The 13,956-nt window shown below is 42.0% G+C and overlaps 1 protein-coding gene across 3 annotated transcripts; it reads right to left on the bottom strand.

Moving 5' to 3' along the window:
- Positions 1-1,627: 1,627 nt before the first annotated feature.
- Positions 1,628-13,382, bottom strand: SLC35G1 (solute carrier family 35 member G1). Of its 3 annotated transcripts, none has more exons than XM_085065237.1 (4): positions 12,799-13,382; positions 8,752-8,932; positions 7,880-8,252; positions 1,628-7,167 (listed from the first exon to the last, which is right to left on the bottom strand). In XM_085065237.1, exons 1-4 carry the CDS (start codon positions 12,998-13,000, stop codon positions 7,012-7,014), a joined length of 912 nt encoding a protein of 303 aa, XP_084921363.1. In that variant the 5' UTR covers positions 13,001-13,382; the 3' UTR covers positions 1,628-7,011. The 3 variants fall into 3 exon arrangements, with proteins under 3 accessions (XP_084921363.1, XP_084921361.1, XP_084921360.1); XM_085065235.1 differs by having other exon boundaries at positions 1,628-8,031; positions 8,230-8,252; positions 12,799-13,381; XM_085065234.1 differs by having other exon boundaries at positions 1,628-8,252; positions 12,799-13,097.
- Positions 13,383-13,956: the final 574 nt, after the last annotated feature.

Here is a 13,956-nt window from a genome sequence, read left to right as displayed (position 1 = left end):
AATATCTATACAGCGTACATCACATTGTACTGAAGCTTTTAATGTCTAGATCTGTGGATTTGGATTTTTAAGAGGATTTAATCTTACACCCTAAGGAATGAATTAAGAAAGACAGCCCCACCTGCCGACAGAACAGTCACAGTACAGAAGGAAAATGAACTTCCTACTCTCTGGCCAAAAAACACAGGTTTTCTTTCCACCTCTTTGACAAAGACCCCAAAACCACTTCATTCCAGCAGAGAAAGAACTCAAATCTCTTCTTCCCTTTGTTCAGTATGTAAACTCAGATGACAAATTAGTTTCTTGTTATCCTTTCTAGAATTCACTGCTCCTTGACAGGGTAATGTATGAAATCCATTCAGTAGTGTCAGAAAATACAGTTCAATAAAAGCTAATTGAAGAATAATGGACTGAACCTATTTGAAGAGTTCATCTGCATATTTTATCTTATGTACTACTTCCTGAGATCAGGACTATAAGAATTCTTCATCAGATTAGAGGATAACTTGCAGTGCTCATAAGTATTTTGTAACTTCAGTGAAGTTTGTTTTCCAAGTAATAATGGGAATGTTTTTTAATTTGAAATCCTTTGATCTCTTTTCCTTTATTTTTTTGAGTGAATAGCATAATTCTATAATTTTGTTTCGAGTTTCATTATAGAGTAATAGCCCTTGTCTCTTATGCTATGTCACTAATAACTTAAATTTTAATACTGTCTATCCAAAAAAGCTCTCTTCCCCCCTTCCCTTGAAGCTTAATTACTATCTACTATATATTTTTAGCTGTTACAAAGAACACACAGAACTGCCAAGACAAAGTGGCAAAGTTTCTATCACAAATAGTCTTCCCTTGCCTATGCCTGGCTCAGTAAGATCTCTTGGAAATTCCTTGCTTTTCCTTTTATTTCAAAGCATTGAGTTGTCCTACAATTAATTAATTTTTGAGCATACAAAGTGAAGAGGATGCTGGATAGGCTGCAAGTAATTCCCCATGATGTAACTCATAGCCCCTCATCTATTTTTCCCTAAGTTACACCCAGAAAAATAGATTTGTCACCTCCTCTCGAAGCTGTCAAGCGCAATCTTGAGAAATCCACTTCTGTTATCTTCTCCCCTTAAAAAAACTGACAACACTGTAGGAAGTAGCACTGTTGTAAGGATAATAAAAATTAGCCATCTTTTTGTAATACTTACCAAAAATGAATTTTTTTTCCTCTTTGGTGAAAAATTAATTATTGACACACTAGATAATGGGAAGCACAAGGATGATTTAAGTATCACCTTGTGACAAGTGGGACAGGAGCTGAATTCTAATTGGGATGTACAGTAATAGAACAAAAAAATCCACAGAAATAAACTGCCACTTGGATACAGTGGCAAATTTAACTTTACTGATCTTTCAATGCTACAGTGTCTCCAGTTAAGAAATTAATGTATGGAAGCTGATGAGGCTTCCTTTTATCGCTAGCTGGTCGCAATGCATAAAGAGTAATGCGGCATGCTAATATTAGCAGAATTTGAGGCATATGGTCAATGTTTACCAGGGACTGTTTGATTAACAGTCCTTTCATAAAGTTTTACAATCACTACATTCAGTTATATTCCACCGATCAATGCAAAACCAGAGATTAATTCATCAGGATCATTTTATTAGCAACAAGCAATATAAATCTCTTATGAAAATATTTTTAACATTCAATATATAAGAATCGTCTATAAAAATATACTACTACATAACAAAGCCAGTAACTTCTACAAAACATATAATTCAACATATATTTAACAAGATATAGGACATAGTAAAAATCCTTTAATTACTGCTGAGGGTATTTTTACCCCCTTTTTGTCATACAACAATTCACATAACATAGGAAATTACTCATTCTGATATACAGAAGTGTTATCACCATAGAACTCTATGTATGTTCCACCCTGAAGTCACCTGCATCTGCAGGAACATAAAGCCACAATTTTTCTTTGGATGGGTAGGCAGTTATGACCCCAAAAACATTCTGCTGGTAGCTGCAAAGTCCTGCTGAAGTCAGTGTCATGCATCTGCTGTCAGCACAGCCAACGCTGAATCCATGCAGGGATGGAGATCATGTTTTTACTACCTGTCGGGCTGATGCCACAGATGAGCCTAGCATGGTTAGGGAACTAAAAAACAGACTCTTCCTGGGTAACTACTACTAGTTAGCAAGGAAATACCTCTAAAAAGGCTGCCTCCCTGGAAATATACCTTCTTCCAACAGACAGCTCTTAAACAAAAGCTCAAGGAAGAAAAAATACCATGGTGGTAGTTGTTTATTTTAAACTATGATCAAGGCAAGTACGATCCATTTTGTCATTACCAATTCTGGAAGGACCATCATGGAACACATTTTGGAATTAGGAGTCTGGTTTCAGACTAAAAATGACACATTTAACTAGTGACATCACCAGCGCTGTTATGGTGAGGTTACTTCATGCCTGGTGTTAGGCAAATGCTAGAAATCCATTTTGATTATGTAGACCACCCTTGCCTACACAATGAGCTAGTCAAATTCTTGGTGTAGATTTATTTAAAGGGCTTTTAGAGCATACATTGAACAACCAACTTAACCTGAAAGAAATTGGCTGCTGAACAGTGACAGTACAAAGCCATCAGCTTTCTACAGAAGAGTTGGGTACATAAGGCTTTAAGGCTACTAAGTCCCACTGAAGACCACAGGGAATTACAGTGTCTTGCATAGTAAAGAACACATGAACCAAACTTATGATGCATCAGTAATAACTAAATCTTTTTACGTTATGTTTCTGTGCAAAATAACCAATAACTAATTATTACTCTTTCTATTCAGAATCCACTGAAATCAGTACATTGAATGAATATGTTGAAATTCAAGAGAAACTTAACTTTATAACAAAGCAATTGCAAAGCAACAATATTCCATCATATTACAAAGGAAGGAGTTTCTATTAGAAAAGTATATTTATCAAACTTTAAAGCAAAGACATAACAGGACACTACAGACAATGAATACCAATATATTTCTCACTCAAAGCTCAGAAAAATAACTTTTGACCCTGAGAAACTTGCTGTATTAGAACGCTAAAAAAGATCAGAATCTAAAAGAATCAAGGCTCAGCCAGTTTCATTTTAGATTCTAAACCTGTTAAGCTTTGATGAAAAGTTTTACCATCTTAACAGAAATTTTAAGAAATATTTTCAAAAAAGAAAACCCATCATGGTACCCACTTTCCTAGTTTCATTATCTTTATGGCTTGCAATTAATATTTAGGTTTTCAAACTACATTTGAGAGGAAGAAAAGTTTTTAAATTGAGGTGGTTGAAGAATTAAAGCTTAAGTGTCTTTCATTACCCACATCATCTAGTAAAGCCAATTACAGAAACTAGCTTGTCATGCTTTATGGATAGAGAATCCCTAGTCAAGTCCTTCATTCTCATTCCAGTTAAACAGTTCTCTAAAAGATGGACCAAAATCAAAACAATGTTCCAAAACATACATCTTCCAACATAGGATCTGGCTTAGATTATTATTTTAACAACTTAAATATTTAGGAAGGTTTAAGAACAGCAAGAGGAAATAAGCAGAAGAAGCCATAAGGAAATCCTGTATGCTTGAACAAAGAAAAAAACCCAGTCATCTGGGGGTTTTGGCACTAGAGGTATGGAAATACATTGAAAGAGTTTCTGCAAGAACTTGAGACAAAAATTACAAATCACTATATCTAGATGTTGATTTCTGGTCATGTAGTGTATTTTCTACATTTACTTATGTGTTAAGGGCAAGAAAACAATCCTTTCTTCAGTAGCCTGTTCTTCTCTAGCAAGTGTAAACAAGATTCATTGAAATAATATGGGCTAAGGAGTTTTTTTAATGTAAGCTTCCACATTTTTATTCTGTACTGAAAAAACAGCAGTCATACACTGTAATTTAAACTATTCTCTAATTCTAGTTCTTAATGTTTTTACACTGTCATCAGGTTTAGGCTACTGGTTTTGCCCTCTCCAACAACCTTACTAAAAAGCACTGGATCAGCTCCCAGGGGTAGTTCATCATATAACCACATAATCACTGAGCCAAGAGGAGAGAGTGGGGCTAGCTGACAATCCAAGTTTACATCAATCTGAACTGCTTTGGAACCACACCTTTGTAAGTGGCAATTCAAACCCGTGCATATTAAACATGAAGTGAAGCAGTAAAAAATGCAGTCTGTTTTCCTTCCCTCCCCTGAGAGCTGTTGCTCAATGGCAGTGACGGTTAAGCAGCAGAAAAACAATCCCAGTTCACAGTTTCAAGTATTAAGCAAAAAGGGTGGCAAACTGGAATTTTATTATTACGTGAGGTTTTAAACAGATAGTAAAGCAATTTCATACTACTCCTGACCTTGTCAGCAGTAGCTGAGCTTCAGCCTTCAGGAAAAGCAGAGAACAGACAGCTGTAAGCAGGAACTGATTCTATCACTCAAGTGGAATCTGCTCATATCCGTAAACATGTTCAGATTCAGGGTGCTGCTTTTACCTACAGAAACTTGCGCTAAGACAGCTCCTTGCATCCAGATACATGGAAAAGATTTTTCTGGGAGGTACTGAAAAACACCTGGAGGACAACTCAGTCATTGGTCCCAGCCAACACGGCTTCACAAATGGCAAGTCTTGACTGTCAAACATGATTTCCTTCTATTACAGGGTAGCCCACCTAGTCAATCTAGGAAAGTCAGCACACGTAATTGTTTTGGACTTCCACAAAGCTTTTGATACTGTCACAGCATCCTTCTGGACAAAATGTCCAGCACACAGCTGGATAACTGTGTTACATGATGGGTGAGCAACTGGCTCATGGGTCAAGCACAAAGAGTTCCAGTGAATGGGGTGAATCAGGCTGGCATCCAGTCATTAATGGGCTCTATCCTCAGCCCAGTTCTCTTCAACATCATTAATTTGAAGCATATGCAAAGGAATACCCAGTTTGCTGATGACACTAAATTGGGAGGAGCTGCTGACTCCCTCAAAGGCAGGAAGGCCCTGCAGATACCACAATAAATCAGCAGGTTGGGCAATCACTAAACAGTTTAACAAGGACAAGTGACAGATTCTGCACCTGGAGCAGGGCAACAGACAGACTGGGGAATGAGATGCTGGAGAGCAGCACCACGGAAAGGGACCTGCAGGTCCTGGTCCATGGCAAGTTAAACATGAGTCAGCAGTGCCCTGGCTGCCAGGAGGGCCAACCCTGTCCTGGGGGTTGTGCATCAGGCACAACATCACCAGCCAGGCAAGAGAGGGGATTGTCCTGCTCTGCTCTGCTCTGGGGCAGTCACACCTCAAGTGCTGGGGGCAGCTTTGGGTGCCATAATGTAAGAAAGGCATTAAGCTGTTAGAGAGCTTTATGAAAAGCCACGAACATGGTGAAAGGTCTGCAGGGGAAGACTTATGAGGAGTTGCTGAGGTCACTTGGCTTGTTCACCCTGGAGAAGAAGAGACTGAGAGGAGTCCTCACTGAGGTCTTCAACATCCTCATAGCAGACGTGGAGGGGCAGGTGCTGATCTCCCCATGCTTAGTGACAGGACTCGAGTAAATGGCATGAAGCTGCATCAGGGGAGGCTTAGCCTGGATATCAGGAAAAGGTTCCTCACCAAGGATGCCTGGGGACAGGAACAGGCTCCCCAGGGAACAGGTCACAGCACCAAGCCTGTCTGAGTCCAAGAAGTGTTTGGACAATGCTCTCAGGCACATGGTGTGACTCTTGGGGTGTCCTGTGCAGGGCCAGGAGTTGGACTCCATGATCCTGACAGGACCTTATTTTTTCCAACTCAATATATGATACTCTGACCCTAAATTACTATATGCATTCTAGTCCTTTGGGACTGAAGTTCCTAGATCTGCCCTGACAGGATGCAATGCTACTTGGCAAAACAAAAGACATGTGACCACACATCTATAAATCAAAATAAGAAAACATCCACTATCTTTAGTGATTTTGAGAACACAGCATACTCTTTTGGAAAAACAGTAGAGTAAATAACTGAAGAACCCCCTCATGATACAAAGGACCAAATAAAGATTCAAGTCAAAATCTTCTTTAAACCCTAATGAGACAAGACCCAAAAGTATGCAAGGCTGAACTTGGGAAAATCCCGCTTCCTGATGCTAAACATTTAGTCCTCCTGAAATGTGAAGGATGCCAAGATCAGTAACACAAATATTTTTTCTTAGTATTTGTTACATTCAAGATAAAGCCTACAAAAGTGAGAAGATGTGTAAGAGAAGTGATAAATGCATACTTAAAAGAGCCTCCAGCTGGAGAAGTGGGATTGAAGTTGCCCGCTAGCACTGTCTGATGTAGTGTGGATGCCTGAATGTGATGTGTATGCATAGCTTCATCCTTCCACCAAGCTCTCCTCAAACCTATTCTATAGAATCTCTGTATGACCTTGGCCAAGCTGCATTTTCTGTGAAATTGCTATGACATTGAACTCTTGCACATTCCTAGGAAACAGGCAAATGATTTACTGCAAATCCTCCTAACTTTATGAAGGCCTCATAAACTTGGTCTCATAAAGAACTCTTGTATAGAAGAATCTAAAAAAGGTCATAAGCAGCATTAAATATAACCTATATTAAATACCTAAAATATATAACCTTTTGCATAGAATAAAGAAAAGTGCAGCTACAGCGCAGCATTCCATACCATGAGAAAGGGCTGATTTATGAGTGGTATAGAATTAACTGTTGTCTCTCATCACTGAGACTGCAGCAACTAAAGACATGTTTATTGGGAAAATCACATTTGAAAAACAAAAAAGGTGATTAGGTTGTTTCACTATGTCTGTAAAGTAAGTGCAAATACTTAAAATTCTTTTTTTAAAAAAAGCAAAGCTGATAGAGAATTTTCACAAGTTAATTTTCTCTTGATATTACTTGGAAAAATGAAATTGCTTTTGTTCTTTTAGAATCCAAATTAAAATTAAATCTACATTTGGCATCTCTTTTGTGCAAAATACTAATTAGAAAGCTTGTAGAAGTACAAGTTTTATCTGTTCTATAAAAGCTGGTTGTTTAAGGATTATTAACTCTTCATTCCTTTCCAACTTTTGTACTGCAATCCCTGTGGTAATCAAGCACAGAATAGTATTACGTCTTGGAGACTTAATTCCACTGCTCTGGAAAATAAAGAAAGTCAAACAAGTGGAGAGTCAGGAACTTTAGGAAAATAAATACTGTCCACTTTTGAAAGGAAGCAATAACTTTTAAGTATCTTTCTACTCCTCATATTAGCATGCCTAAATGTAAGAAAGGAAAGTATATATCTCATCAATTGCTAAAACATCTTCAATTTTGGTTAAAAAAACAAGTCAACTTACTTTATGGGATATAATTTGGTACTACAATTTGGTAAATGGGATACTTAAAATAAATAAAAATAAATATTGTGTTTATATATATTTCAAGATTGCTTGTTTCTGTAATGAGTTAGCGTCCATATTGTTAGATTTCCCTCTGCTTAGCTTTTTTCACACTGTGTCGCCATTTACGAATGGCAGTTCCGGAACTGCTGGCTACTACACAAAGGGCACCACCCACAGTCCACCAAGTTGGTAGATGATTGAGAAAAAGAACTTGTAAAACAAAAGCAAACACCACATCCATTGTTTTCATTATTGATACAGGTCCAGCTTTCTCTATCTGTAATGCTTTTGTGAGAAATATCTGACCCCCCAACCCCAACAAGCCTATTAATATTAGAAAAACCCTATCTCTACCACAATGTGGCAAACGCCATTCATTCAAAACAAACAACGCTATAACACATCCAATTAAACCAATGACTGCATAATACCAAATTGACAAAAGATAATGCACAGATTTTCCCACCTTCCTTAGTATAACAAAAGTCGAAGCTGCAGATAACGTGCTTATAATAGCTGCGATAGTTCCTTTAAGGTGATTTGTGTAACTTCCTTCAATCCCTGCAACATGTGACCCAAACAGAAATGGTGGTCTAGCAATAAGAATCACTCCAGTGACTGCAAAGAGAGTAAACAGAAGATCCCAAAGGCTGTATTTCTCTTTGAGAAAGATCCATGCCAGCAACGATGTAAAAACAGGACTGGTAAAAGTTATAACAGTGGCATCAGCTAGTGGCATGACTTGGTAAGCATAGTAGAGAAGAACCATTGCAGTAGAGCCAAGGAATCCTCGGAAGAAAAGAAAAATTCTTTTACCTTTTGGTCCCAAAAACCCTGTTCTGAAAAACAGAAATGTCACATTAATGTCACTGTCTTGCTTATTTCATGACTAACATCCAAACACATCTAAATATGTACACACCTTTCTAGATGAGGGACTTTAATACCCAGATATTTTTAACTGTCTGATCCCAGACCAATTTATTTCCATCATGACCCCCAATCACATTCAGAGTCCAGAACCTGTTCTTCTAGTGATTAATTTTCTGCTCGCAAAATAACCCAAGAGTACCTACAAATTACCTTCTATTTTTTAAAGATCTCCCCTTCATAGAAATGAAAGCATTTGATACAATAATCCTAGCAGAAACCTCTACCATTCAGGGAGTCAAAGATTTTCAGTTTTCTGAATTGTATTAAGAAAATATCAACTAATCTAAAATAATGCAGTTACGCAAACGAAGTCCAAACTAAAATAACACTGCAATCTTATTTGAGTGATAATTCTAGATTTACTTTTAAGAAATAACTTCTAATGTAAACATTTTATACACTTACTTGTAGTATATTAAACCAGGAAGAATAAATGCCATTTGGAAAACACATCGAAATGCACTCACTTCCACTGAATGTACATCTTCTATTTTTTTAAGAAATAAAGAGGCCACTGAGAAAAGGAAGGCAGACAGTATGGTATAAAACAGACCAAGTCCTGGGCAAGCAGCTTTCTTCTTTGTTCCTGCAACAGATAAACTACAGTTAATAAGGACCAATTAGAAGACTTCTCTGATCAGGCAGCTCTGCACACTGCAGTGCTCCACTCATCTGTAGCGATTTTTGTGGTGGAGAACAGGGGAACCAAAGAAACAAATGCAAATACTGTATGTATTTTCCAGACCTACCTTGAAAATACTTTTCACTGACCGCCATGGGTCTCTTTTTTTTTTTTCTTTTTTTTTTAAACAGCATATAAGAGATGAACTGTAATACCTGGGATACAAAACATCACACTTCTACACGTTAGTAGGCTTTACTTCTTGTAGGTATCAGACTAGTATGGGTGATTTACTATAGGGACTAGTCACAATTCTGCCCATGGACAAATAACTACAACTGACTACAAAATAGGCCATGGTCAGATTCTGAAACTATTATCTTGGAAACTATTATCAGCTGCTTAGTTAACTAAGGCTCCTAAGCAAAAAATTAATTTCCTTTCTCACAAATACATACATGTAAAATCTGTGTGCAGAACATAATTTTTGTTATACTTCCTGTTTATTTTGCAGCTAAATCACCCTAAATTTGATGTAGACCTACCGACGTTTCATATAACATTTTTATCCTGCTGTAAGAATCTAAATATTTTCTTCAAATAGGCATCAAATACACACTTCTAAGCAGAATAAATTTAAGCGACTAATGTTAAAACATCAAAGGCCTAACATCTATCATAATTCCATGAAGACCTTAGTTTTTGCTTATTTATCAGACTTCCCCTTCCTGAAAGTTTCTCAAGTCTAATGTTTTTATTCCAAGTTTCCTCCTTGCCTCAGGCTCTTTTCAGCAACATACTCTTCCTCGTTCCACTCATTTTCTCCACCCTGAACTATTAAAAAAAAAAAAAATGCAAAGAGAGGGAGAACTGTGTTGAGGTCAGCAGCAGCAATCTCAAAGGAAATCAGCCTTTTTTGTTATTGCTTTGTTGCATAAAAGGAACAGTCTTTCCACTGAACCTAGAAGTGAACACCAGGGAAAATAAAGCCCATCTAAAAATCTGAGTGGGACGTTACCTCGCTATCTTTTCTCTGTCTACATAAAATGCTGGGAGTCACCTTTTCTCCTGTGACACCCTCTAAAGATAGGAGCAAGAACTCCATGTCCCAGAGGCAGTGTTTTGATAAAAGGGTGCCTCATCTCACATTAGCGTGGCAGCCTGTGAGCCTTATGGATCCTCTAAAACATAATCAGCAGGGTACTGCTGCAAGTTGCTTAGCAACTAAGTATGGTTTTGAGAGGTTTTTTTTTTTTAAATTAACAAAACTTGTCACAAACCATTTTGATCCTCCTTGAGATCAGCACTCAAGGCTGAGAAACTGCATCTTACTGCCTAGGAGGGGAGACTGAAGGCAGACAGTCTTAGGCACCCAGGCTTTACAACAGCAACCAGAACCTGAAGTAGGCAAAAGGTTTGCTTCTCAAGGAATCTTGCCACACTGCAGCTGAAAGCCAGTTACAGCTTCTACTTGAAATATTTCTGTTTAGCAACAGCCACTTACATAAAAGCGACTACAAAAACTACCACCAACCAACACTGGACCAGGACATCTACCAACTATGAAACAAAGTGGATTTAAAAAACGTTCAAGAATTATGTAACGCCCTAATCCACAGTCACATAACAGAACTACAAAATCAACAAAGTCTCTAATATTAAAGCAAGAGCAATCAGACTGGCCTGTAACCGAAATGGGAAATCTAAACCCAGGCTGGTTTATGGATGAACACAGCACAAACAGAACTATTAACTTTTATTTCAGGCATGATAGCTTGTCTAGTTATGACAGAATGAAGCCAACCTAAATAAAGGAAGTGTTGAAATGGAAAACCAATCAAATTAAAGCAAAATACACTGAAATGATCTTATACCCAGAATTAAGCTTTGGACTTTAAGGAACAAAATAAAACCAGAATGAACTGATTTCTGTAAGCTACCCCATGTATCAAGCCTATGAGAAACAGAATCTTCAGAATCTTGTAATACTAGAATTTAAACCATCAACATCTTGCATTGCCAAAGCATGTACTCAGTGCAAGGAAAAAGTATTTTATTTCCTTTTAAAAATAAAATGGTACGAGTTCTTCCACCAAAAACAAGAACTGCAGTTCTGAACAGTACTTATTTCAAAGTAAGTTTTAGGGAGAAGTTAGGTTAAGATAACATTCCCACCCCACAAAATATTAAGCCTCAGAAGACTAGCCTAACACCATCAAAACAGCCAAGCACTCATGCTTTTTTGAAAGAATGTAGCGGCCTGAAAATCAAAAGGTTTCAAGCAGTACCCAAGTCCTCTTTTTTGAGTGGCTACAGGTCTGGTTTCCCAATTTTACTCCTTGGACATCTCCACATGTAATGCTTTCAAAGAATTTTCCACTCCTGTTTTAAGTCATAGGTAAATGCCTCCCACTGCACACTGTTTAAGGTGTAAATTCTGATTGTGCAATGCTGTGCTTTGTTCCAAACAGTTTTTATACTTGCAAAATGCATGCAATGAAGAAAATCACACTTCTCACATATGAGTATCTCAAGAATAGTAGCAGAGGCAGAGGAGTACTGGCTATGGGAAAGGTGGTCAGCAAGAAGAAGATTCTCCCAGACCTTCAGGAAAGACAAAAGAGTTTCCACATTATAAAAAGCAGAACAGCTCTCTTTGACTTCTGTAAAGTGCTGGGAGCACAACAGCCTGCATTGGAACTAATCATGGTCATGCAGACAAAACTAGGCATGATTCAGTCTTCTGTCATAGACTCAGTCAACAACTTTTTGACACAGACAACTCAAAACCAAAGTACTCTTTCTGGTTAATTAATCCAAGTTTCTCAGGATTTCAAACACTAGGTTTTTTTCCCCCGCAAGCTTTGCCTCAGAAGTGACACTAATGTAAATTTCACTGGTGAAGGAGTCTGGCCTCTCCACAGCTCACCAACAAATGTATTTTCTGCTGGAAAGTCAATTACAGTCAAACACATTTTCAGTGAAGTTGTTTTAAAAAAAAAGTACTCCAGAAAACTTCAGAAGTTATTTTAAGATGGCATTTATGTTTTAAGAGCGCTCCACTTTAAACCTACTGTGGTTTAAATCTGTGTTACATATTTCACAATAGGTTTGTGGCTTTATCAATCGAAAAGGATCAAGAAGTGAAGCACGGACTCGAGTTAGGACAGAACAACGATTACATTCAGATTAATGCAATATTAGAATTGCCCAGGAAGTCACAGTCCCAAGTACGTGGACTTACTGAACTGCACTCTGAAACGCATTCATAGTGCCAGCAGTTCACACAGGCAGAAGGCACCTTTATTTCCCCAAACCTGTCAAGTCTTACTTTAAAACTTTAGTAACAGGAAGTACTGTTTCCCCGAGGAATAATCGCTTTCCCAGAGGCGCCAGAGCCGCCCGGCGCTGGGGATGAGCGGCCCGGCGCTGTGCCGCTCCCGGGCCGTGAGGGGCAGCGGGCACCGGCCCGAGCGGGTGCAGGGGCACCGAGCAGCCTGCCTGCCGCCCGCTGCCTCCCCACGGCAACAGCAACAGGAGGAACAGGGCGAGGCCGAGCCGCTCGCAGGTGACCCGCGGGCTCCAGGTGCGAGCAGCCGCCGCCGGGCACGGCTCGGAAGCGGCGGGGCGGCTGCTGCCGGCGGCGGGGCGGGCGCCGGTGCCGGGCGCCCTCTGCGGCCGCCCGAGCCCGCTCGGCCACGTGCGGACAGCCCGGTGCCCTCGGGCCGCTCGTTCTTCCCCCCCGGCCCGGCAATGTCACCCCGAGAGCGGGCAGCCCAGCCGGGAGGACACCGCCCCCGTGCCCCGCCTGCCAGACTCCCCCTCCTCACCAGGTGCCTCGCAGCAGCACGGCCAGGACATGCCCGAGCAGCAGCCACAAGCGCGGCGCTCCTCGGCGCCCGCAGCCTCGACGCCGGGCGCCGGACACAGGCACGGCTGCACCGCACCCGCCCCGTCCTCCCGGCCCGGCGGCACCTCCGGCTCCGTGCCGCCCGCTGCCGCAGCAGCCTCTCCACCCTGACCCAGCACCATGAGGACGCGGGGCTGCCGCGATGCTCCCGGCGCCTCCTGGGCTGCCGGCGACACCTGCCCTCCTGCGCATGCGGTGCGGCCGCCCAGCGCCGCCCGCCGCCCTCCCTCCGCCCGCCCGCAGCGCCGAGCACCCGCGGGGCGGGGGGGCTGCACCGGGTCTCGGTTCCCTCACCCCCGCCAGGCCCCGCCTGGAGCCAGCCGGGCGGCCCGTCCCTCCCGCGGCCGGTACCTGCCTGCGAGCCCGGCGGCAGCCCAGCGCCCCTGCCGGGACAGGAGGCAGCGCCCCGCCGCTTCCTTCCCGGTGTCCCCCCGAGAGGGACCCGGCGAGGGCAGCGGTAGCGGTGCGGGGGAGCGGCGAGGCCGCGGTGCCTCGGGAGGGGGAGCTCTGAGCCCGCCAGAGAGCGGAGGGCCGCGCAGGCCGCGGCTGTTTCTAGCAGAGGCGATAAAACGCTGCGAAGTGGTGACGCCAAGTTATTTTCGGGGCGTCGCTGCGTCATGTGCGCGCCCGAAATGAAAGTACCGTGTGTGTGTCCGCGGCACGGACCCCTCACGGCTCAGCCCGGACGGGGTCGGCAGCCCCGCGCTGCCCCGACATACCTGTCCCGCCTCAGCCTCGCCTGTCCGGGCTGTCCCGGGGGGAATTCCCGCCGCACCGGGCTCCGCGCCCCTTGGGAGAGCCGGGCTGAGCTCCGGTGGGCCCGGAGTGTTGGGTGTCAGTGGGCAGGGACAGAGCATCGCTCCTGCGGGAGCTGCTGCCCGCGCCGGCCGCGCCCTCGGGTCGGTGGAGATGGGAACCTGGTGGGCGATTCAGTCCGGACTGTTAGCAGGGAACAGAAATCAGCAGATGCAATGTTTTAGCCTCCTTCTCGTGGTATGTTTTCCCTCAGAAAACAATGCCGTCTATGCCTTTGGGCAGGAGAATTGGAAAGGGTATAGAGAAAAACAGGAGTAGCCCT

This window comes from Lichenostomus cassidix, chromosome 6, assembly GCF_008360975.1.
Source record: "Lichenostomus cassidix isolate B80296 chromosome 6, HeHo_3.0, whole genome shotgun sequence".
Lineage (NCBI taxonomy): Eukaryota > Metazoa > Chordata > Aves > Passeriformes > Meliphagidae > Lichenostomus > Lichenostomus cassidix.
Note: the sequence above shows the minus strand (reverse complement) of the source record. Positions and strands in the feature narration are given on the sequence as shown.